Source organism: Chrysemys picta, chromosome 19 (genome assembly GCF_011386835.1).
Source record: "Chrysemys picta bellii isolate R12L10 chromosome 19, ASM1138683v2, whole genome shotgun sequence".
NCBI lineage: Eukaryota > Metazoa > Chordata > Testudines > Emydidae > Chrysemys > Chrysemys picta.
Window position 1 is genome coordinate 3,844,563 of NC_088809.1, and position 26,227 is coordinate 3,870,789.

The 26,227-nt window shown below is 48.7% G+C and overlaps 1 protein-coding gene across 1 annotated transcript in view; it reads right to left on the reverse strand.

Moving 5' to 3' along the window:
- Positions 1 to 18,790, reverse strand: part of LOC101942556 (LHFPL tetraspan subfamily member 7 protein-like) — a 155,960-nt gene extending 137,170 nt beyond the window's left edge. The window contains exon 1 of the mRNA XM_005298173.5: positions 17,828 to 18,790. Coding sequence (XP_005298230.2) covers positions 17,828 to 18,157 — 330 coding nt within the window. The 5' untranslated portion in view covers positions 18,158 to 18,790. The remainder of the gene's footprint in view (positions 1 to 17,827) is intronic.
- Positions 18,791 to 26,227: the final 7,437 nt, after the last annotated feature.

Below are 26,227 nucleotides of genomic sequence, written 5' to 3' on the forward strand. Positions count from 1 at the left end.
TCTGAACTCTAAGTCTGCCCTGACCAAGGACAGCAGCTGTGAATGGGCTGCACAGAAGGGATGGGCACGCTAAGGGGACTTTTGGGTTGCTGGACTTAAGAACCTGAGGGGGAAAGGACACTGCCCAACTTACTTGGGGGTCGGTCTTTTACTCATGGCTTATGTTTATGAGCCTGGTTTGCGGTGTTTTCCCAAATTAATGCCAAGTTGCTTCCCTCCTTTTATTAAGTTTCTTTTCTACACTCAGATTCTGTGCTTGCGAGAGGGGAAGTATTGCCTCTCAGAAGTGCCCAGGGCTGGTGTGTAATTTTCCCAGGTTACTGGGTGGGGGCTCAAGCCGGTTCTGTGTTGTATCGATGGAAAGGAACCCCTAGACATTGAACCCGGCCCTGGTTGCTGCTGGCTTCGCCTGGCAGAAGGGTTACAGATACACATTTCAGAGGCTTCCCTTAACCCAGTGCAAATCTCCCCCCCCCCCCAGTACCTTTCTTCTCTGTGCACTGGCTGAACCAGCCCCTTCACTACTGGTTTGCTGTTCTTTCTTTAGTAAGAGACATGCGCTACTTCCCTAAGATGTGATCACACTTGACAGGGTACTGTTATTGATAAAGGTTGGAGTTGACACCATGTCACTGTCAGTAAACTAATCAGAATCCCAGCGAGCCAGGGGGTAATCAGAGCATGCAAAACTTAATTCATTACAAAATAAAGCCAGGGGGTAATAAAGAAAAAAAGAGTGAAGGTCACAGAGATACTAGTATTTCCAGAGCAGCTATCTTTTCTCTGCCCCTCTACTGAGCCAGAAGACATCTGCGGAGCCTTGGTCTACTCTGAGGACAGATGGTCAGATGGACACTGCAAAGCAGAGATGGTCAAAAATATTTCACAAAAATTTTGTTTTTGTGAAAAAATTTCTCACTTTTTGCAAAAATTTTCTTTTCTTCTTTTTTTTAAATCATCTTGGAAACAAATTGTTCAGGGTTGCTTCTTTCTTTCTTTCTTTCTTTCTTTCTTTCTTTCTTTCTTTCTTTTTTAGTCTCCTCCCTTTCCAGTGTCAAAATGGAAAAAGGAAAACCAGGGAAGGGAAGAACCCCCCTCCCCAAACAAAACAATTTTAAAACTGACATTTTCCATGAAAATTGTTTCTTTTAAAAACCAGCAGAACAAAAAAAAATTCAACATTTGTTTAATTTCAGCAGTGGGACAGAGTTACACTTTTGCCTTTGTCAGGCACCTCCAAGTCAAACAGCTGTTACCCCCCCTTGAAAGATACACCGACTAGGACCCTTCTTTCTCTTTGAGATGCAGCTAGCTTTGAAGCGTCTCCAAAATGTGACCGATAGCTGCTTTAGGATGTAGCCCCCTAGCTGTCCTGCCCTTGCAACCATCAGGTGAGCTGACTGATTGCAGCAGATCTTTATCTCTATGCAGCTACCAAAGAAGATACAGAGATTAGGCTCATGTGCATTAATTATAATTAGAGATGTGCAGGAACCGGAATTTCCATTTTGCAGGAAATTCTGCGATTTCAAAACTTGTTTCATTCTGAATCAGAGAGAAAACAAAGAATTTCTAGGTTTCCAACAAAACAAAATTTCCAAAAAAAAAAATTAATTCTGGATCAAAATGTTTCATTTCAAAAGAAATGTCTAAAACAAACTCTGAAATGTTCTGCTCTGAAAATGTCGAAACAGAATCTTTCAGCCTTAGCAAAATGCCTTTTCCATTGTTCTCCCCCCACAACAAAATGTCATTTTCTGATGGAGAAAACGTTCTGTTGGAAAATTGTCAGCCAGCTCTAAGAACAATACAGGGCAGGTGCAGCCATCTGACTCCTGGCCAAGTGGCAGCACAGATCTCGGTGATACAAAGTCTGAGCCTAATCAAAACCAGAGACACGAGCTGATGAGTCAAATTTGTCCTTAGTCAGATTCCCAGTCAAGTCGAAAGGAATTGCAGGTGCTCAGAATCGGGCCCTAAGTGCTGGAGAGTGCAGAGGAATCTCCCGCGGGAGACTGGAGATCATTCTCCAAACACAAATAAATTTGCTGCTTGGAACATTAGACATCTGAATAGATGCCAAGTAACGGGGGGGAAGGACCATGTGGGGCATCTGCTTCTGAACTGTGGAGCGGCCCCACTTAGCAATTCCAGGGAGGCATATGGGGCCCTGTGGGTAGCGCGCTACTTCTAGGCACCAGCTCAGGAACATGAGAAAGGGCAGCCCAGCCCTCTGGACCAGCAATGAGCAGCCATGTGCACTGTGGCGTTATGTCTGCAGGCTGTCTAGGAGCCAGGAAGGGGCAGACACAGAGCGCTCTGACACCTGTTAACGGCTCACTAGGTGGGGTTGGAAGAGTCCTGTGGATTGGGGTTTGACACCCAAGGTCTCTGACATCAGGTTCTACAGAGGTGACAAACTTATTCTGTGACCTCCCTTTCCCCAGAAATCCTCCCCAGGTTGAATCCCAAGAGTTCTCTGAGAACTTTCCCAGCCAGGAAGAGGTTTATGCTCCCAGGACTATACACCAATCTGGCTGCAATCACCGGCTCTGGGATTTATGGGTGCTTGCTGCAGCTGGCTGCGTTGTCTCCTCTGCGCTGTGCTCCCCTGCAAAAAGTAGTTCATTCATTAGGATGCTTAGCAGTGAGGTGAGTTAACCTTCCCCAAGTTCTCACTGCTCAGGACGCCCTCGCTACTGGAGACAGGCCACGGGCGCCCTGTGAATTATGGCCCTGCTGCGTCATTTCCCAATTCTCTGCCTCCCAAAGCTTGGGGATAGAGCCGACATCTATGGGGTGCACTAGAGTCTTGGTACAAAAGGTTTTATTTTCCCTGACTCAGGAGAAATGGACACAACCCAGGAGGCTTCCAGCCACGTTCCTCTAATCATCTGTCTGCCATGCCTTGGTGCCATCAATTAGAGTTGATTTTTAAATCGATGTTACTAAGGCTTTGCCTACCGCTAACCTTATTAAAAAATAAATCAGCCATAGGAGGAAGTGCTGACGGGGGACCCAAGGGTTTCGGTTGAGGTCCTTGCAGCAGCGTTCTGAGCAGCCCTTGGCTGGCGAAGAGAGATTCCTGTTTGGAGCAGAGGAAACAGGCAAGGCCTCATCTCTACATGAGGAACAAGCCTGCTGGGAGTGGACAGCAGCCGAGTAAATGCTGAGCCATTGGCTCTGCAAGTTAGGGGTCGTGGCGGGAGAGGGAGGCGGCCTGAAAGCTCTGCTCTGAGACCACGTGACTGTGGATTGATACACCTGCTTCACCAGGGGTACAACTGGCTGTCTCTTTATCCAGCTGCCATACATCCGCTGGCGAGGAACACACACTGCGGGCTCTCAGTGTGAAGATCATTCGGGACCTCGAGTCAGAAAACTGCCTGCCAGAATCAGTGATGAAGGTGGGGGGGAAAGGAGGGTCTCTCAAAGGTTTTGGAGGTGCAGCACCCAAATGTTACCCAGACATTGTCCCAACTGCAGAAGTAGACTGAGGAAGCAGGACTCCCCTTTGGCATGCGCAGCAGGAAAAGTCAGGGCAGAAACTGCATGACAACGAAGAACTGTTCTGAAAACTACCCCTACACTTTGAGCCCTAAAAATGAGGACTAAGCCTTGGGAATGAAACTGAGCAAAGGAGCTTCTTGTTTAACCTCCTTCAGGTCTCCCATCACTCACCAAGACCCTGTGTTGTCAAAAATGAATGTGCAGAAAAAATGAACCCTAAGAGAAGCCTTCACCCACTGCAAACACCTGGCAGCCAAAGAGGCCAGGCCAAGAACTGATGCCAGGAAAAGAATCCAGATGTTAACATCTAGGTCCTGCTGAGGCCAATCTCGTTAGTGTGGCTTTAGATGCTGGGCTCATTGCCAGACACCTGACAGAGAGAGAATAATCATCACTCCCAGCAGCCAGGGGTGGAATGGGTGCTAACTGAATGTTGAAATTAAAGACTTCATAGCAGGGTGGATAAAAATGGATGATTATTTTGGACCGAATCAAAATAATCGTATTTTTTTGTTTTGTTATTTAAATTATAATACGTTTTTCTTTTTGAAAAACTTTAAATAAACCTGTTTAAAATGAAATCTGAGTTTAATACAAAATATATGTTAAGGCCGAAGCTTATTAGAATCTCTTAAAACATTTAAATAAAAAAGAAATATGCTGAATCCATGAGCCACTATCAAAAACTTTGAGTTAAAGGCTGTTTTCCTATATAAAGAGAGAATCGCGGGAAAACATCTAACTTTTGAGGTCAAGCTTTATAAATATGGCACAATAGGTTATGTACTTTAGTAAGGGCTTGATCTTGTGAGGGACCGAGGAGCTGGGCTACCATGGGCAAGAGATTGGCTAAGTCGTCACAGGTGTTGGGACCCAGTCTCTGACTCCAGGAGACACCAGCATGTGGTTCATCAGGATCATCCACTGAGCCCACTGGGAGGTCTCCTATTTTATAACGTCTCCCTACCTGAGCTGTGATTGGCTCAATTCTCAAACTCTGAACAGTTATGACTCCGCCCACCATGGAAACAATGGTTATATCAACCAGTGAGGATGCACCTTCCGTTAGAAAATACTTGAAGTACAAATGGAAAAGCTGATTAGAACTGACGGTTTACATCAAGGCTTTCAAGTTGGTGATTGAAATTGCCTTGATTAGAAATTGGTCCAGTAAAAGAGATGACCTCACCCGCCTTGTCTCTCTAATATCTCGGAACTGACATGGCTACAACACTGCTGCAGACAACAGAAGTTGGCCCAGTAAAAGATATGACCTCACCCACCTTGTGTCTCCTGATTGAAATCTATCCTTTCTGCTGCAAAAGTATCCGCACTGTTGTAGGCAAAGAGGGCGAGAAACGATCAGCTCGGTGCATCTCAGTGGGGCGACAGAGGGATCAGAATACCAGGGCAATGTGCTATGGGCTTTCCGCTGCCCCACCGCAGGACAGCCCCACCCGTGGGCGCGTGGCTAGGCTGTAAAGGCAGTGGTAACGAGAACCTGCGTTCTGGCCAGGTGCAGCGAGCATCACCTCCCCACCCCCACCCCGTTCTGGGCACAGAATCACTCCAGGTAAAGGGACATAGGTGCCAAAACGTGCAGGCTCCACCCCCCTGGCCTCCTCCAATATGCCAGCCACAGCAGCCTGGCAGAGCAGCCTCTCGTGAGTTTTTTTTGGGGGGGGGGCGAGGGGGGAAGAAATACACTGATTTCCCTGGGAAGTCAAATTAACAAGCAGCACTTTCACAGCCCGTGACTGTCATCATGGTTTGCATAGAAGGAAAATAGTCACAGCATCAAAAAAAAAGGCTTTACTTTGTTGTGGAAACAATCTCAAAAGTTGCTATCGCTTCCTGTACTCTGGTCTGGACCACGGACGTCACCCCCTGTGTATTTATTTGCCAAGGTTCTGTGGAGGTGGAATCCCCAGCCACCCTGGTAACTAGGGGCCATGATCTTGCGGCAGGATGATCTTGGGGTTAAGGCTCCAGAATGGGATTCAGGACACCTGGGTTCAATTCCAAGCTATTCAACAGACTTCCTGTGTGATCATGGGCAAATCACTTAATCTCTCTGGGCTTCTAATCAGCTAGGAAGGAGTACTGCCGAAAACGATCTGAAGGAGGCTATAGTGAATCACAGACTAAATGAGAGTCAACAATATAACACTGTTGCGGAAAAAAAGCAAACATTCTGGGCTGTATTAGCAGAGTGTTGTAAACAAGACACAAGAAGTAATTCTTCCACCCTACTCAGCACTGATAAGGCTTCAACTGAAATATTGTGTCCAGTTCTGGGCACCACACTTCAGGAAAGATGTGGACAAACTGGAGAAAGTCCGGAGGAGAGCAACAAAAATGAGTAAGGGTCTAGAAAACATGCCCTACAAGGAAAAACAGAAAAAACTGGGTTTGTTTAATCTAGAGAAGAGGAGACTGAGGGGGGACGTGGTAACAGTCTTCAAGTACATATACAATTATTATAAAGAGGAGGGTGATAAATTGTTCTCCTTAACCATGGAGGACAGGACAAGAAGTCATGGGCTTAAATTTCAAGGGAGATTTAGGTTAGACGTTAGGAAAAGCTTCTAATTGTCAGGGCAGTTAAGCACTGGAACAAATTACTCTCGATAGCGGCACGCTGGTGTGTCAGGGATGGTCTAGATAATACTTAGCCTTGCCTTCGTGCAGGGGGCTGAACTCGAGGTCCATTCAAGGCATGGTAGGACTCATTTCCTCCCAACATCCAACTCTTGAAACAGTCACCTGATTAACCACCAACACTGTATGTTTGCAAGGCCAAGGGGCATCTCAGTTCTGCCAGCGCTGACACTGCTGCATTTCCCTATCCCAGCGGTTCTCAAACTCTGGATCGCGATGGGGTCGCCAGGGTTGGTGTTCATCTTGCTGGGGCCCAGGGCCGAAGCCAAAGTTTGAGCCCCACTGCCCGGGGCCGAAGCCCAGGGGCTTCAACTCTGGATGGCAGGGCTCAGGTTTTGGCTTCAGCCCTGGGCACCGAGGCTCAGGTTACAACCCCCTCTCCTCAGGGCAGAAGCCCTTGGGGTTTGGCTTTGGCCCCCTGGCCCGGGGCAGCGGAATTCAGGCTTCGGTCCCCCCTCCTGTGGTCGTGTAGTAATGTTTGTTGTCAGAAGGGGGTCACAGCACAATGAAGTTTGAGAATCGCTGCCCTATCCCCAACCTAGGCAACCCGGCTACACCTGTAGCTGCCTCCCCCAGCCGGAGTAACCCAAGTGCTGCACCCCCCTTCCACCTGGTCAATTCTCATGTACCCATGTCACACCACACTCTCTCCTCCCCTGGGTAACCCCAATGCACCTGGACCCATCCTCCCACCCCTGGCCTGTCTCAGTCACACTCATTTTCCTCATGTGCTTCGTCTGAGCTGTCAATACCAAGAATTACAAACCCCTCTGGTTGCTGTCCCAGCTGCCCTAGTTAACAGGCCATGTAACATATTCCTTCTGGTAAAGAGGAAAACTCCATTTAATTATTCAACGTCAGCTCAGCTGATGGCCCCCTGGGGGATTTATCCTGGCTGAGGGTTTTGTTTGCTAACGAGGCCAGGTTGGCTTTGAAAAGCAGTGGACAACGTCCCACATTATCTCCATCTCTGCTGCAGAAACACACACCCCTCCCGCCCCAAGCAACCTCTCCCCTCCTCAACCCCTCTTCCTGCTCCTCACATGCGGGACGGGGATACAGGCATATAATGTGACTCAGGCACCTTATAGCCATGTCAGGGGTGCACACGACTGCTTCACAGGGAAGAGGGAGGGGGGACCAGAAGTCCTTTTACAAATCAGTCACCTGCTCCTCCTCAAATATTTGTGTGAATTACGGCCCAGAGATAAAAGCGCAAATGACAGCACTGGATTTGGAAATCCCAGCCAATAGATGGATTCCATTGTGCGCTGAAATGTGGGTACACTGACCCACGGCACTGTACTGGGACCGGGGGGCTCTAAGATGGGATACAGACCCCTTTACCGCTAGCCTGCTGGTTCCAAGCCATCTGAGGATCCTAAAGTCCCTGCAGTCGCCCAGCTGCTTGGTGTATCACTAAAACCAGCCCTGCAATTGGCACTAATCACCGCCACGGGTTGGCAGCTCCAGCACAGAGGCCAAGAGCAGAAAGGGCTGTGGTGACTGAGGTCCTTCTCACCCTTAGAGGCAGGTCCTCGTGGCGATCAGGCAGAACCTCTGTCGCTTTCAGGGTATGGTCGGCCTCGCCGCACAGTTAATACTCCAGCAAATGCCGGGGAAGATTTTGGGGTGACATGTGGCATATAAAAGAAGAGCTCATGGGCAAGCGCTATCCAAGCAAACAGAACTGAATCCAGCAGAAGGCGCTCTGGAAGGGGTACATGCAGACCACTGGAGAACAGCTCAGCTGCTACGGCCACTGTGATGCAGTCAGAGTCAGGATCTGGGCTGGGATTACTGCAATACCAGATGCTTCCTTCTCCTGCCAGATGTTTTTTTTGCAGAGGGAGAAGCTGTGTGTATGGTGGTGGGTGGATAAACCTAATAGCTTATTTATATCTCCCCCGCCCCAGTCTCAGCACCAAACATCCGCCATCTGGCCAGCATTAGCGTCACGTGGAGGAAGAGAAGCTCATACTGTCCTGTCTCTTCCTCCTTCCCTCTGGAATCCTGACACTCCTGAGGCAATTTCCTTCCCTTTGGAGTCATGTGGGAGGTTTCTTCTTCCTGTTTTACTTTTCCCCTCCCTGCCCCCAAACAGCTGAACTGAAAAGCAACTGTCTGCTAGTCGCCTTCAATCAGTGCTCAGGAAGCGACCGATATTATCCAAACGTCATGGCAACTAGAGCTGCTCTAGACTGGTCAAACCATTCCCTTTTAATGAAGGAAAACCCTACACCTCCCCGTCAGGACGTGCTCCCCAGAGAGGGACAGGACTGGTTCATATTTACATGCTGCAACAACAGCAGTTGCGGGTGGGGAGGGGAGTTTGATAAGACCCTGGAGGGAGCCCCTGACTTGACTCTTCCCTCTGTCTTTGGCGAACAAAACCCTGGCCATGAGTTTACGGCATAAGCAAATCCATTTCTCCCCAGAAGATCAGTGCTTGGGGGGGGGGGGGGGGGGGGGGAGGCACCATTTCATCCTGTGCCTGCTCATGCACTACGCTAGAGGATGATGCACACACTGTAACGAGCAATGTCAGAAGGCAGAAGAATGCTCCATTCCTGATTTCTTTTATGATGGGTTAAGGGCCCAATCTAGAGATGCCAACCACCCACAGCTCTCAGTCAAGTCATTCGCTCCCTGCAGGTGTGCTCTGTAGGTGCCACATTAAAGGTGAGGTTTGCTCCAGGAGCACAAGTCACCCGTTCCTCAGTGACTGTTCCAGAGCAAGGCAATAGACACGTGGAGGGCTTGAACATGGTTGATACATACTGTTAGCTCCAGGTAGGGTGGATCTTTTAGATACTCTCAAAGTTTTCCTAAACCCTCACTCCCCATTAGTTCTTAGTCCAAGTTTCAATGGACATGGGCTGAGATTTTCAAAAAAGTGACTAATGATTTTTGGATGCCCAAACTTGAGACCTCTTGAGACCAAACTTGTGCCCTGCACTGACCCTCTGAAAATCAGGCCTCTTTAAAGGGTCTCACTCTGGACACGCAAAATTGCTCGGCGCTTTTGAAAGTCTCGGCTTTGAAAAATAATCCAACTCCATCCCCCTGTCGAGCCAGGGGAACCTGTTGCTCTTGGGTGAGCAGCAGCTTCAGAGTAAAGCACGTGCTATTCTTTCAGAGACGGTTCTTACAAAGCCTCCCTCACGCCCATGGGAGCGTTTCACACATTCACAATAGCACATGTATTTTCAAGTCTCCCAGCACAGTCAGCGCATCAAGAGAGGGATTCCTCTCAGAAAGCTATATTTCCCATGTAACTCCAGAGCGACGGACGGGTTTGAAGACTAGCTGCTTACGCAGTGAGTTAAACTTCTCTTTAAACAAAGTTATACCTTGTACAATCCCTGCACTGGAATAACTCCCCTGCTTTCGAGCTCATCAAGTTATTCAGCACAAATGAGAGAGAGGTTAATGCCAAAGCCAATTCAAGCAACAACAACAAAATGCATTTTTATTAGGGAATAAGTAAGAGACAGATAATACAGATGATCAGTTACGGCTGCTTTTTTTCCAGGCCCATGGTGTCTGGGGACAGAGGACAGCAGTTACTAATGGTGCTGTTTTATCTAAGAGGATGATGGATGACGGTGGAAGAGAAAGAAGGGGGAAAACGAAGACATTAGCACATCAATGGTGGGCCTGTGACCTCCCTCAAGAGACGCAAAGCGACTTAATGAAATTTTAATTAGACAGCATGCAGTGCACTGTCATTGGGTACCAGCTCAGACCTTTTCACCAGCAGGCTGTGATTATCTTTGCTTGAGATGAGGCCTTTCCTTGTATTAGTGGCAGAGTTGGGCTAATCATTCTAGGCGCGGAGCACTCACCACAGCTTACAGAAACACTCCTGTCTTGCTCCTTAGAACAAAGACTCATCAGAGAGGGGATAGAATGGAAGGTGACTGCGGCCAACTGCCTTCTTTGCCTCCTGCAAGCATCTCAATACAGTCCGCAGGCCTAGAGGTATAGACAGTGGAATCACATGCCCCTGAAATGTCATCCAGGATGTTCAGCAAATCTCACACTGTCCTCTCCTGTGAGCTGCCACAGAATGTGTGACAACACGTAACCAGAAAAATCTTGACCTATCTCCTCAGGATACCTGTTCCTCAAGTGTCATCTTTAACGACTCACCATTTGTTTATTTTCCCCTGATGACTTCGGTTATAAAAGTTGAACATTCTCCATTCGCTGTGGACCTTTTCCAAAGTAAAAGTATCACCCGCTGATGGATGTAGCCAGAGCTTGACCTCTCAACTTCACGTTGAAACAAAGGTTTCCATTCCACATTGAACTGAAGTTATCAAAAATAATCCTGACATGGGCCAATCTGGAGTTTCTATCCACTTCGATGTTTCTACGGCTCATCCCCCGAGCATCCAACCAGCTCACAAACAATTCATCCACCACACCCCCGGGAGGCGCTATTAGCCCCATTTTACAGACGGAGTAATGAAGCCCAGAGTTTGTGACTTGCCCAAGGTCACATACAGAGTCTGTGGCAAAGCTGGGAATTGAAGCTGTGGTCTGGACTCCCAGTCCATTGTCTTAGGCTAGGTCTACACTACCCGCCTGAATCGGCGGGTAAAAATCGATCTCAGGGATCGAATTATCGCGTCTCGTCAGGACGCGACAATCGATCCCCGAATCGCCGCTCTTACTCCACCAGCGGAGGTGGGAGTAAGCGCCATCAACGGGGAGCCGCGGAGGTAGATTTTGCCGCCGTCCTCACAGCGGGGTAAGTCGGCTCCAATAGGTCGAATTCAGCTACGCTATTCGCGTAGCTGAATTTGCGTATCTTAAATCGACCCCCCCTGTAGTGAAGACCTGCCCTAAGTCACAAGCCCATGCTTCCTCTCTGCAGTTAGTTTTAGCTCTGTTAAGTTTTCTATAGCATGCCACAGGGTCCAATCCAAACGCAAGGCCCACTTCTCCAGCCTTGACTTCATGGATAAAATAAAGAGCACATCGCAAAACAAAAGCAACAGCCTTATACAATTTTGCTCCTTGCTGAGAGAAATGGGGAAGGAACCGCACCTGAAGCAGGAGAGTCATATCACTTGATGCACCACTGGGAGGAGCCCCAATACCTTGGTGACGGTGGGTGTTGTCCAAGAACCTGAACAGAGTATAGTATAGTATAATTCCTGGCAGAGTTGCTCTATCTCAAACTGACTGATGAAGTAAACGGCAGATTAATGTTTCCAACTTTTCTTCACAACCTTTGACACAAATTGAACCTTAGTTATTGTCTGCTGATTAATGAAATGACTGTAAGGAGTAACCCAGATGAACACCATGCTCTTGACCCAAACCTTCAATGTTCCTTAAGCTCTTACCGCATGGATGGACGGAAATAAGCCATCTGTGGAACTCACAGCCACAAGATATTACTGAGGCAAAGAGCTTAATACAATTAACAAAAGGTATAATGAATAATAAGAGTATAATCAGCAGTTGCATTAGGCAGGATAGAAGTTTAAACAGGACAAACCAACCACTCAGTACCTAGCTGTAGGAAAAAACATTCCCCTATAGGCCTGGTATTGCAGAATGGTCCGTGATGGTGGTTTTACACCGTCCTTTCAGTCATCCAGAACTGGCTGCTATTGGAGACAGGATACAGGACTAGGTGACCCCCTGTTGACTTCACTGGGACTGCTCACGGGCTCCTAGCTCAACACAGGCTTATGTACTTTGCTCAGTTCGGACCTGGATCCAATACAGCAGTTCTGTGTTCCCATTATCAGGGATATCTTCCACTCAATGAACAGAAGTCACAGAACTCTGGATGCCTAATGAAACAGCATAAAATCCATAGCTAGGTAATATGCCTAGAGAGGAAGACACTGGTTTCAGAAATGCTGACACGCCCCTCCAGTCTCCTGCCAAAGCTGTGCAAGCGTAATTAGGAATCAAAGTAACTGATAGCAGCAGCCGGAAGAACCTGCTCTCTCAGGAGGGTTCTTGTATTGAGGACTAAACCTATTCGTTTGTTGATAATGCCAAACGAAGTCCCGATCCTGCAAGCTGCTCTGTGTGGGCGCCCTGTAAGTCATCGGGCCTCTGCACAAGTGCAGGGGGTCAGGTTCTTATTGTTATTTGTGTTGTGTTAACACCTTGGGGCCCCAGTCATGGGCCAGGACCCTGTTGTGCCAGGCGCTGTATAAAACCCAGAACAAGAAGACAGTCCCTGTCCCTGACAATCCAAGTATGGGCACCTACTGGGATTTTCAATGGGAGTTAGGCAGTTGGGTACTTTGAAAATCCCACGGAGCACCTATCTGCAGCTTTAAGCACCTAAATACTTTTAAAACCCTGCCCCAAAGTGACCTGCTAAGATCACAAAGGGAGTCAAGTGCCAGAGGTACAACCAGGAGAAGCTACACAACTAGAGTTGATTAGCTCCAGGTCAACCCTAAAAGGGTCCAAGAAGGAATTTTGCCCCCCACCTTCCCCTCCAGTGCTGTCTGTCTGTCTAGTTTTCATACCATGCCCATCATCGTGGTGTCTGATCAACTAGCTAGGTGCATTATGAGGTTTGCTTTGACTTCCTCCGAAGCCTGAGCGCTGAATCCTGCTAGAGACAAGATCTCAGACTTGATCAGACCAGTGGTGTCACTGGGTCAGACAAATCCTCCATTCCTAATCTGAATTCCCTATTTTGAGCTCTGTGCTAACAGAGTGTTCATCCTCTTGTAGATTCTTCAGAAGCAAATGGTCAAAGTGTTTCTAGACTGAATATCAGGGGCTGATCAACTATTATGTTGTTTTAAAGGACATGCTTTGCTAAGCCTGAAAATAATTGGAGACTACTGGAGGGGGGGGGGGGGGAGATAGACGTTTGAGATCAAAGAGCATTCGCTTCCAAACTGCAGCACTTGACAGAAGAGACATACCAGACTGACGTTTCCATTTAAAAAAAAATTATAAACAAACTAGCTCAGGATACAGAACTACGTTTGCCTTCCTCAGAGTCCGAAATAAGTAGCATGAACTCATAGTGACTTCCTGTGTCCCTGAGGAGCAGGAGGAATTCTCTTTAATTCTGAGATGCTGACAGTACTGCCCAGATTTAAGGCTCCCAGTCACCAAATTACTGTACAGAATTGACTGACCAAGACCTTGACACGACTGACCCTTATTTACAAGAATAGCTCTAATAAGGATCCCGCTCGTAAACTGGTTCATTGACTGCGGAGCCTTAAATCTGGGCAACAACATGCTGTCATCTTTCCTTCCTTGACGAACGCCAGAATTTTGCTGAGGGGACTGGGTCCCAGTTTTTATGGAGCGTTGTTCGCACAGATGTACCAGCCTTCCGCAGCAGGTCATGCGTTCCTGACATGCCAGTGCAAGAGAACTCTGTGTCTGCAGCCTACATCATCCCGGCAACAACCGTCTGCATGTCAGGGCAGAGATGGAGAGAGAGACAACAGCCACCTTTCTGAGGAAACCATTTCGTGGGTCTGTGTGTTCTAAGGCCCGTTTTTGTAGCAAGCTTAGAACGTGTCATACCCAAGCAATTTTATCCCCCGCAAGACTTTTTCCCTTCGCCCTTCTTATGTCTCTACCCTGTGCATGCCCAGGAAATCATCCTGTTCCTTCCACTTAGGACATGTGCACCTTAGAGCTGCACGAGTGACCCCGAGCAGGCTGGGAAGGCCGTACTTCCTAAGGGGTGATAGAGTTAAACTAAAGGAACCCTAGATATTGCAAAGCTGCAAAAGTAATTATAGAGAAGGCAAAAAAAGCCAGCAATTCTAAGCAGGCAAAAAGGCCCTCTTAAGAGAAGAAAGGCATGGTAATTAACCTCTAGACATGATTCAAAGCATCATTTGTAGGATGATTAACATAATCCCCCAAGTGCAAACACACAACTCGCATTAATGATCATTTGCAGAGCTGAACGCTCCCCCCGCCCCTTCACAAAATCAGCACATTTGAACGGGGAGACATTTGAAATGCGGTAACTGCCATCTGGGCAAGGGGGAGGAACAGTTCATGTAGGCAGAAGAGCAAGTGCTTCTTCCCATACAAACCACCAGGCTGACCCTACAATACTGACTCCCAATAGGGCCCTTTGCTTGCAAAACACAGTGCTTCACAGCCAACCATTACCAGACTAATAAAGCCTATTTCTTATATGATGCTTTTCATCAGTAGACCTCAAAGCAAATCACAGCCTTTAATGTATTTATCCTCACAACGCCCCTGTGAGGTAGGAAGCATTATTAGCCCCAATGTGCATATAAGGCACAGAGAGGCTAAGTGACTTGCCCATGGTCACAAAGGAAGTATGTGGCAGAGCAGGAAATGGAACACAAGTCTCTCACAGATTAAGCCAGTGCTCTAACCACTGAACTATCCTTCCCCAATTGGCCAGGCTGCCCAATGCTCGTGATTTTATTGAGACTCTCGAGGTATTTTATGTTTTTTCTTTAACGCTCCAGTTCCTGGAATCAACTGGAAGTGAGAAGCTCAGCCTTCATTCAAAAAGAAAAGTTTCTAGCTCTCAAGATTCAGAGAAAAGCTTGAGAACGTGACCTGAGTGAACTCTGAAGGCTCAGAAAACAGAAGGCAAATAAAAACAACCCCACATTGGTTATTTAAAAAAATGAAATCTCCTGATTTCAAGCCAAACAATGAGTTTGTTAAACCCTGACTCATGTTTGGGTTTGGCAGCACTGCGCTTCTCCCAGTTCTTTGTGGGTTTATAAAGCCCGGGGCCACTCCTACGATGGATCGTACAGGAAGCCAAAGCAACCCGGCTTCTCAGTGAAGATCCCAGGGACTAACTCCCTTCTACCTGCTTGTACACCCAGTACAAAAGGCATCTGTGTCATAGCTGGAAGCAGTCAGAAAGGCATTTTCTTCCCATTCCACTGAAGCAAACTGCGTTGTTTGTAGGCTGTTCTTAATTAAATATTCCAGAGGGGTTAATAAAGGAGACTGAAATGTGACCAAGACCTGGTGTACACTGTCTCCCCCTCATACCTGAATACTGTTTCTTTGGAGCCAAGATCCATTCAAGAAGCTCTGAGCCTTTGTATTCAGTTCTTTTCTGTATTTCTTAAAAGGATATTACAGCCCTGAAGCTCTGGGTAGTGGAATCTTGTTGGAATGAATTACTTATTGTGCTTCATTCTTATCTTTAAAGTTATGTTATTACCTGGAGGTGTTTATCTGAACACCATTTGTAAACATCTGTATAAAGGCCAAGTTTTAAAAACCGAATGACTCTTTTTTTTTTTAATCCTTTACTGCACAAACAGGAAGCATTATAGTTAGCCTGCTCTCCTCTGTGCAATATACAAATTGTGTACTTGTTATTAACGACAATCTTAGAGACCACTGACAGTTTAAACACACAATAGCCTATGGAACTTGCTTCCTTAAAGTGATACAGTTCGAGTCCATGACAGCCTGAGAAATTCAACCACTAAATGCCCCATTGTGTCAGGCACAAGGCATGACCTTCCCCTGATTCATCCCTTGTGTGGGATTCCAGCGACAGAGCAATGCTGTCCAGTTCAAAGCTCATATGTTTGGAAACCTGTAGGGAAATTATAGTCAGAGCCTCCACCGTTACTAGCAGGGAATAAAAGGAAAGGAAACAAGATTAAGAATGAAGGGGAGGGGAAAAATCATCGGTTTCGTGCTGAAACGCTGCTTTATTCTGCATCTAGTGCAGAAAGCTCCTGTCACACAAAGACAGCAGAATAATCCCAGCCCCACCAGCCAGAACGCTGAGAGAGGCTGTCCTGAACTCTAAGTAAAACAAAGAGCCACCAGTCCAGGTAACTTTTGTCTGGCAACAGCACGGGGTAGCACCAGCCAGGGCAGAATGAGCAAAGAGGTATTAACTTCCCAGTACGTGGATTGATTTTCAGAGGTGCTGTGCATTGACAGCTCCCACTGAAGTCGACGCATGCAAAAGACAGTTTTACACAGCCCTAGTTGGTAAGACACAAGAGGTGCTGGTACCACCTGCCGTCTCTCCTGCACAGGTACCGTGGTAAGAACAAAAGTTTCAAATATGCAAAACCTGTTCCATTTCTTTCCCCCATTTTCTCCCCCATTAGTAGGCTGACATTTGCCTGCACAGTGTCTATATCTTATACCCCTTGATACACGGGTACCAGCAGGGTTCACCCCAGTGAATGTAGGGGAGGGAGGACTCAGAAGTTTAATCCTAAAGTCCTTGCAAAGAGATGTGCACCTCCATTCGCTCCGCTCCGGGCAAGCAGCACGAACCAGATAATTGCCCACGTTTTCAGAGCAAACCGGATTAAAGCCTTCTGGAGAGCTGGCAGTAATCTGCCTCGCCCCCCCCACTGCTCCCAGGGGCCATGCCATCACTTTGGAGGAGGCAGCTGCCTTCAGACTGGAGGCTCACACAGGGCTCTGTATGTAGGTCCAGTGCCCCTGAGCCTGCCCCTCCCAGCTGCTCCTAAAATAGATGCTTATGGGGAAGCAGGTGCTAATACTGGAACCTCCGGCCGCCCTAATTGGATTGAGATGTTTTGTGCAGCCCAGCTAATGGGCTCCACACTCCAGTGCGCTGGATCCTGACGTTCGACTAACATTATCAGCACGTGCTAATCCTGCCCCTGGAGCGCTCCCTGGGCTGACGAGGCTTGGAGCCAATCCTGACCGCGCTTACACCTGTCCTATACCGGCATGGCTCCCCTGGCTTCCACAGGGCCATTCCTGATTTCCACTGCGGGGATCTCAGAGCCTTTGGAGTTCGAAATCAGATTCGGATCCACAGCCCAGCCCACCATTTGCAGACTTCAGCTCCTCTGTCCCCTGTTTGCATCAGCAGGGCTGTATCCCCAGGGTGCAATGCTGCACCTAAACCCCCTCTGCTGCACTGCCTACCTGGGCTATATCCCCAGGGTACAGGGCTGCACCTAACCCCCCTCTGCCGCACTGCCTGGGCTATATCCCCAGGGTACAGGGCTGCACCTAAACCCCCTCTGCTGCACTGCCTGGGCTATATCCCCAGGGTACAGGGCTGCACCTAAACCCCCTCTGCTGCACTGCCTGGGCTATATCCCCAGGGTACAGGGCTGCACCTAAACCCCCTCTGCTGCACTGCCTGGGCTATACCCCCAGGGTACAGGGCTGCGCCTACACCCTCTCTGCTGCACTGCCTGGGCTATATCCCCAGGGTACAGGGCTGCACCTAAACCCCCTCTGCTGCACTGCCCAGCCAGGCTATACCCCCAGGGTACAGGGCTGCACCTAAACCCCCTCTGCTGCACTGCCTGGGCTGTATCCCCAGGGGGCAGGGCTGCACCTAAACCCCCTCTGCCGCACTGCCTGGGCTATACCCCCAAGGTGCAGGGCTGCACCTAAACCCCCTCTGCTGCACTGCCTGGGCTATATCCCCAGGGTACAGGGCTGCACCTAAACCCCCTCTGCCGCACTGCCCAGTCAGGCTATACCCCCCAAGGTGCAGGGCTGCTCCTGTCAGACAACCAACGTGGGGGAGGAGGGAAGGAGCATCCCAAACCATCAGCACAGCCACCGTTTGGAGGGAGAGAAGCCCAGGGGGCAGCCTGCCTGGGGGTCAGGCAGCCCAGCCGGTTCCCCCCAGCCCAGCCGCCGGGATCCCGCAGCCCCTCACCTGCCAGGCGCTGGAGGGGATCTCGTGGAACTTGCCCAGGCCCCCGAAGGTGTAGCAGCTGTACATCTGCTCCAGCGTCTCGGAGCAGTGCCACAGCAAGCCGAAGCTGACCCCGCCGTGGGCTTGGAGGTGATGCTCCTTCACGATCCAGGCAGGCGAGAGGAAGCTGAAGCTGCAGACGGCCACCAGGCAGGAGGATAGGAGGACCCAGAAGCAGCCCACGCAGCTGAACATCCTCTGAGGCTGGGGAAGGGAACCTGCAGCCGGCAGCTCCAGCCCAGCATCCACGCAGCCGCCTGCTTTCTTCTTGCGATCCAGCAGCGAATGCATCTGGGGGGGCTGGGATGGGGGGTGGGAGGCAGCGAGGGAGCTCAGGACACCCCCCTGGGCTGCCTCACATCAGCATCCAAGCGGCGGCGAGGGCTGGCACCCGGACAGGTCCATGGGAAGAGGCGGCGGCCGCCCCGGTGCAGTTCCTCACCCCCCTCCCCAGCCGCTGTCAGCTGGGATCCTGACTGCGACGGGGCCGCCCACGTGGAGCTGCTGCTGAGGCCGGAGCCGCTCGTGACACCCAAGGCCGCCTCCGCGCCCGGCTCCCGCGGCACATCCACCCCCGGCGGGCGCAGCGGGGCTCCGGAGAGGTGGGAGCGGCCGGGAGGGAGCGCGGCTGCTCTGCCGGCTGCTGCCACGGGCAGGTGTCCCGGTCCCCTTCCTCCCCTCCCTCTCACCCACCCACCCACCGCGGTGGGCGTCTCCTCGGGCCCAGCCCCGTCACGTGGCGGTGGGAGAAGGGGCTGGAGCCCCCCGGCTCCCAGCGCTCCCGGGCTGCCACCCCCAGCCCTCCCGCGGGGAGATGCGCCCGTGCGCAAAGGCGCAGCGCCAGCTCTCCCCGCCGCAGGCGCGCCGCGGGGGAGGCCGGGGTGGGGTGGGCTGCAGAGGGAAGGGAGGGGGGTTAGTCACGGGGCGGCTGCCTCCCTCCCTGACCCACCCCGTGGGGCTTTCCCTGCCGCCCGCCTGGGCGTTTTCAGGTCAGTCGCAGGGCGTGGTGCCAGGCGGGGAGGCAGGAGCGCGCCAGGACGGGGAAGCCACCCGGGGCCCGTGCAAAACCCAGCAGCCCTGCCCGGCCTCGCAGCGTAGCTGCCTCCTGAACGGGAAGGGGTGGGGGGGAAGCCGCATATCCAGGGAGGGGCCCCGAATTTGAACTGTGGGGTACCCCCCCACCCGACCTTTGAACTGTGGGGTCCCCTCCTACCCGAGCGCCCCTGGGAGGAGGCGCAGAGCCACAGGAGGGCACGTGCCAGTCTCTTTGCAAGGGCGGGAAGTTCTGTGCCAGGGCTGCGCTTTGCCTTGTGCTGCCCCATCTGCAGCCCACACCCCCACGGGGCCATCACCCGCTCAGCCGGCCCCGCCGCGCCCTCTTCCCCTTCCCAATACATCGGACTCTGCTGTGCCCCCAGACCCAGGCACACCATCTTCTGGCCATCGCCCTGTGCCCCAGGCATGCCCAGCTTTGCCTTGCTGACAAGCCCATGGCGGTGGGCATGTGCCAGTGCGTTTTCTAGTTTCCCTGCCTGCCCTTATGCAGCACGCGCAGTCCAATCGCCTCTAGCAGGAATGGCTCTGCAGGTGCCAGCCCAAAGCACTTTGCAAGCTGGGGTACTGAGAGCCATTGAACCAAATTGTAAACCCTGTGTATAATGGAAACCACTTCAAGCCAGTTGATGGGGCAGCCCCCCTAGTTCCAGCACCTATGAAGCAAGCCTGCTGTGTGCACCCACACTGCCTGTGTGCGGGTTTCACATATTACTTGTGGTACTGAACATAGGGCCTTGCACATCCAGTGTCTAGGTAACATTGAGGGCCCTGTCCTGCAAGCCTAACTTCAGTGGGACTACACGCATGAATCAAGGAGACTAGTGCCATGCTGAGTAAGGCTTCGTTGGTCCTGACATTTGGGGCCGCGACCTTCAACCTTTAGTTGCAGAGCTTTGGCATTATAGATATAAATAGAGCATAATTATAATTGATTGTTTTATCCAAGTAGTGCCTTGTATGTGGGGGATAATAGATTTTCTAAACACTTGGCCTCTTTTAAAGTAATATTAATAGTACATTGACAGTCTGAAGCGTCCGATCCTATAACCCCACATGTCATTTTACTCATGTGAGTAGTTCCATTAACTTACGTGGCACTACTCCTGTAAGTAATGTTACACATACATGTAAAGTGCTGGCAGGATCAGGCCCCAACGACCTGTGAGGCTTTATGTACTTTAGTAGATGAAGTTCCTTGTTACTGACAGCAGGGGGAAGATTTCCTGGGAAAAAACACAAGTGAGTGAGTTTTCTAATAACTATGGAACACTGTTAATGTCACCCACTTAAAGAACTTAGGTGTAGCATTCAGGCCATGCAACGTTTTGACCACAGTCATATTAAAACTCTGTGATAACAGCAGATGCACACACATATCTGGATATCAGTTCCACACTGGGCCTGTCTTTCTCTTACCAACAAGTTTTTGGTAATAGATCTTACGCTTCCTTGTTTAGCAAAAAGTTCTGTCAGTAGCTGACTCCGGATCATTATGACTTAAACATAAAGGATTGTTTACATTTCTTCACCTGCCTTCAGTTACCAGTTTTATTTTTTTAACGACATGGCAAACTAAACGTATATGTGTCTGGAAAGAATCATAAATAAATATTCATCTTTCTCTCCCTGTTTCACCTGAGAGAAAAGTTGAAAAGCTGTGCAGCCTGGCCTCAGAATTAATGGAAAATGTCAAATATCACGTCCGCGTACTTGTAGCTTCATTTAAGCCCCCACGCTGCAGTTGGATTCAAGCAGGCAAACCCTTATTTTCATGCCGAGTCCCTTTGAAATAAGGAGCACATGGGTCCAGCTGCACAGATTCAATTATAGGACTGGGGCCATAGAGTTTTAAGGGCAGCTTTTTAAAGGCCAATTGGCCACACAGAATGGAATTATGTTTTAAAGCCTAAGTGATTTAGAGGCACACATGCTATTGCATTTCGATTGGATTCATGCTTCTAAATCACTTGGGCCCCCTGTGAAAATTGGCACCCACCCTCCCAGCTTCTATTGGACGTCACTGGGAGATGGTCACTTACCTCCCCTTTGTGCCTGTGAAAACTGCCCCTTTCATCTCCGATAATTTTCTACGTACCGTTGAAAATGCAAGCAGGGTAGAAATCACAAAGTGGTTGGGTTGGGGGGCGGGGTTGATTTTTCTGAAAATAAAAGCTGGACACACCAGCATTTCTCTTCTGCAGAGTCATTTTGAATCTACCATTTTGTAGAGAATGTTCCAAATCCTAGTGATGCTTCCAAAATCCATGGATAGCGCAAGCTTTTACTGTTAAACTTTCAGGCCACTCCTGCCCAGTCCCTTCATTTCAGTTACAGGTCGCATTGCTTTTCATGAACTACAGGAGAAACTCGGCCTTCACTTTTGGAATCATACCAGGCAAAAGCCACTAGCCAGCTACCCGAGCGGCACCGGTTGTTTGAATCTGAATAGTCATCTCAGGCTGCTCTGATCAGGGCACAGGAGGCAGTGTCAATCAGCTAGTAGGGCCAGAAACAGCAAGTAAACTGGATCATGGCAAGAAACTGATGTCTTGTTATGCAATAGTGTCCCTAGGGCGGGTTTCAGGACAGAGCTGCCTTAGGAAATTACTTTCACTTACATCACTGACCCAGGGAGAAAGACCTCCCAGAGGCTTCAGTTTGCAGGGATGCCTTGTCCAAAGACCTTCCCCCTCAGCATGTGGATATAATTATGTGGGTTCACAGTTTAGTGTCTTCTTAATTTAAGCCCTTGGAGAAGGAGCAAGGATTGCTCAGAGGTTCTCTGTGCAGGTTTTCCCTATGCACATGCACAATCACTACCATGTCCTGCTGCATAAGGCTGGCCCAGACTGCAAAGATGCGCGAAGATGTTTTGGCAGTTCTCATATAAGGTGACTAGCACCCTCTGGTGGTTTGTAGTGAGGTTTCCTGGGTAGCTGAAAATAGGCCTCAGGCATTAAGGAAGGGTCAGTTCCCATGATGTGGCGTGACAGAGAAATTGTTGGCGCTCTCGCAGAGCTGAGGTCACTGACCGAGCATCTGAATCAAAAGCTGGAAATACGTATGGATCCCATGTTTGAGTTTAGAATATTTATGATTTTCTTGCATGCGTCTGTATATTTTTCACTTGGCTCTTTTACTGCCCGAAGAATCCGTGGATGAGGCCAAAATAACACAACTCCTCTCCTCCTGGTATGCTGGATTGGGGAAATACCCTAGAAACGCCACATCTTGCATCATTTCTAACACTGTCCCTGCAGCATTAAAAAAGTCTTTGAAAGACACATAAACATAGACATAACAGGGAGAGGCCAGCAAGAGAGGAAGCACATCAAGGGCCAATGTGTGGACAGCAGAGGCAGGGGCGGCTCTATGTTTTTTGCCGCCCCAAGCACGGCAGTCAGGCAGCCTTCGGTGCCATGCCTGCGGGCGATCCGCGGTCATGCAGATTCGGCGGCGTTTCTGCGGGTGATCTGCCGGTCCCACGGCTTGGGCATACCTGCTGCTGAATTGCCGCCGAAACCGCGGGATCGGCGGACCTCCCGCAGGCACACCACCAAAGGCCGCCTGACTGCCGCCCTCACAGCGAACGGCAGGCCACCCCCCGCGGCTTGCCGCCCCAGGCACACGCTTGCTGCGCTGCTGCCTGGAACTGCCCCTGAGCAGAGGCAGCAACACATAACCGGCCACCACCTGGTGCCTGCCCACACTCACCAACCACCACAGCTCACAGCCAGTGCCAGCCAGAAACAGGACGGGGGGGGACACTGCTGGCCGAGAGCCAGCACGCAGCGGGGGCTGTGCTGACAGACCAGGAGGGGAAGTGGCCAGCCCCGCACACTGCATCTTTAGCCCGTCACCAGCCTTGCACAACCACCCCCATTCTCGGCCACTGGACCCCCACACACACACACTCACCGCTGGTGGGCAGGCGTCTGGTGAGCAGGGATCAGGCCAGCAGCAGAACCCAGCAGTACTGATCTGGGGGGAGACAGAAAATATGGGACGATTTGTCCATTTTTAAGAAAAAGTCAGGACACCTGCAGAAGGGCTTAAATATGGGACTGTCCCTTTAAAAACGGGACGTCTGATCACCCTAGTTATATCCAAGATCTCTGGTTTCCCAGAATTCAGCTGCTCAGATTCCTGCATCTCTCCGGTGAGTGTTTTTCACCACTTCGCTCTTATATTGAAGTTTTTCACCCACCCAGACATTGCAAATTAAATGGAAAACCCCACACCTCAGATCTTCCAGCAGGCCTCCTTCTGGAATCACTCCCCATCTGGTCGCAGAAAGGAAGCTTGCACTCAATGGAACAAGACAATGAGAGGTCCCCAGGTTTTCATTGCGGCTCGGCATCATTCTTTATCAAGTCAACTAATTTTTGCGTGGCTGGAATATGGAATAATTCTCTCCTTTGAAAACCTCCACATAGCTGAGCAGGCAGTATAAACTCTTTCACTCCCATTAATACTAAAGGACTGGGGTCATCCACCTATGAAATTTTAAATGAATTTTGTGTGTGTGTAGCCACCTGATTTCCTGTAAATAAGAATTCTAATCGAAGCCACTTTCATTTCAGCCTGAAAACACTGCATATGCTACCAACCGGACAGTCTCTACGCAAAAGAATGAATGGACACAAATCTGACATCAGGAATCATAATACTCAAAAACCAGTGGGAGAACACTTTAACCTGTCTGGTCATTCAATGACAGACCTGTGGGTGGCTATCTTACAACAGAAAAACTTCAAAAACAGACTCCAACAAGAGACTGCTGAGCTGGAATTGATATGCAAACTAGATACAATCAATTTAGGATTAAATAAGGACTGGGAATGGCTGAGCCATTACAAACATTGAATCTATCTCCCCTTGTAAGTATTCTTACACTTCTTATCAAACTGTCTGTACTGGGCTAGCTTGATTATCACTTCAAAAGTTTTTTTTCACTTACTTAATTGGCCTCTCAGAGTTGGTAAGACAACTCCCACCTGTTCATGCGCTCTGTATGTGTGTATATATATCTCCTCAATATATGTTCCATTCTATGCATCTGAAGAAATGGGCTGTAGCCCACGAAAGCTTATGCTCTAATAAATTTGTTAGTCTCTAAGGTGCCACAAGTACTCCTGTTCTTTTTGCATATGCTAATGGTATCAGTCACTCTTGTTAATCATACAGCTTTCCAGGCATCCTGCTGTATATAATGAGGTATGTTATATTTTTCTGCTATAGCCTCTTTCAACATTAATTCCTAGATTCTTAGCTGTTCACATTTTCATGCATTGTTTTTCTCAACTCAATTAATACAGTTTAAAAAAAGTTTCTCTTCAGTGTTTGAAACGCAAATACAAAGCATTGTGCTAGTGCTTGGAAATTAAATTGACTATAAACAGAAAATTTACTGCTCAGTCCAGTTTCATTGTCCCAAGCTGAGTGAAATGCAAACAACAAAGCAAGCAGCATGACTGACAAAACACATGTAAATTTTTTTCAAATGCTTTCTGATGTAATTAATAGTCTACAATATTATTAACGAAGATAAAGGAAATGTTTCGAATATATGATTTTTAAACTGATAGTGTCCCTTTCACAATACCTTCCATCTTGATCCTTATACATTTTGTACACTACAGCCCTGATCCTGCAAACTGATCTATTCAGTTAGACCCTTAAGAAGTCCCATTGAATTAATGGGGGTCCACACGGGTTCAGTGGTGATCATATTGCAGGACTGGGGCCCATAGACCAACATCATTCATAGAAAACCCTGTGTTTCTGGGTGAGCTGATTTAGGCCCAAGTGTCCTTCCCCTTTACTCATGTGAGTAACCCTATTGCAAAATTACTCTAATGAGTAAGGTCCGCAGGATCTAGTCAGTAGCAAGCAGTGTTTCAGTATATCAGAATTTACCTGCTCCTGTTTCATTGCCTGACTTATGCAACATGCTGGAAATCAAAACTGACGCTAGAAAAATCTACAAACAGTACTCTCTCATTTTTGTTTTTCTGAAACAGTAATTAGACAGAGCAGCTCGCTTTGGTTAATTATCTGAGTATGAGCTGCCTAGTGATTAATAATTTCTAGTTCCACATGATTAATTTTGCCCAAACAGTACATCCCATTTAGATCCTATTAAAAATTAAAGTTTATTTATTTATCTAAATATGGAGAGGAGGCAAATTCGCCACTCAATTAGGAGCTGAAGAGATTTTATTTTCCTTTGAATAATGAGGAGACATCTCCCCCCAGCCTCTCTGATACTGGCCAGGGTATCTTGAAGTCATATTTCGGCTGACTGCTCAGATAATTAAACTGTCACGTTCTGCTAAAAGCACCAAAACCTTTTATGTTTCCAGGTTAGAGCTCCAGGGCCCAAGGCTGACTGATTTCCTGTGGAGCAGAGCTTTTACTTTTCTGCAAATTCACAAAAGGATGGGGGGGGGGATTTCAATCATAGATATGCAATTCAGGCCAAATACACTCAGGATTTCATTAGTCATTTAGGACCTCCTCCAAAGCCCACCAAAGTCAATGAGAGTCATCCCTTTGAACCTGTCTCTTAGAAAAGAGCTTTTCCTTTTCCTGCTGACACAGGGTGATGCCCAAACTTTATCCACCCAAGAGACCACATTAGCAGCCTGGCAAATATCTGAGAGTGATACCTTGTTTATTTCAGCCACCCACGTTTTGCATGGAATGGACTGCCTTGATCCAAGTAGCTAAGCCTGTTGGACCATGCTACCTCCCACGGAGCTGCACCTGTGGTGAATTATGGGCCCATTTAATGAGTGTAGTAAAGGTCAGTGAGTCTATGGCAAGGTCAGCAACAGAATTTGGGTGACATCCGAACCTCCACTGAAGTCAATGGGAGTTTTGCCATTGACTTCAGTGGGATGAGATTTCATCTGAAGAATCTTGACTCTCAGCACTGTTCTTTAACCACACAAATAAAATCAAGGACATTCAAAGAGATGAACATGCGTTCTCATAAACTTCCCTTGTTTTTATCTAGGCACAGCATGGACGTATCCATGGTATATAACAAACAAAATAAAATACTCGCTGACTGGAGACCGGTAGGCACAATGAGGCAGGATTAGGACCAAAGAGCTGGCTTTAAATCTTTATTATGATTATTTTGATGACAGTATTTATTTGTCACATGGAATCATGCATAATTCTTTACAGAGAAATACAAACAGTGGGTGAAGTTCTGACCCCACTGAAATCAATAAGAGTTTTGTCATTGACTTCTGTGGAGACCAGATTTCACCCAATGTCACTGCCACCAGAGTG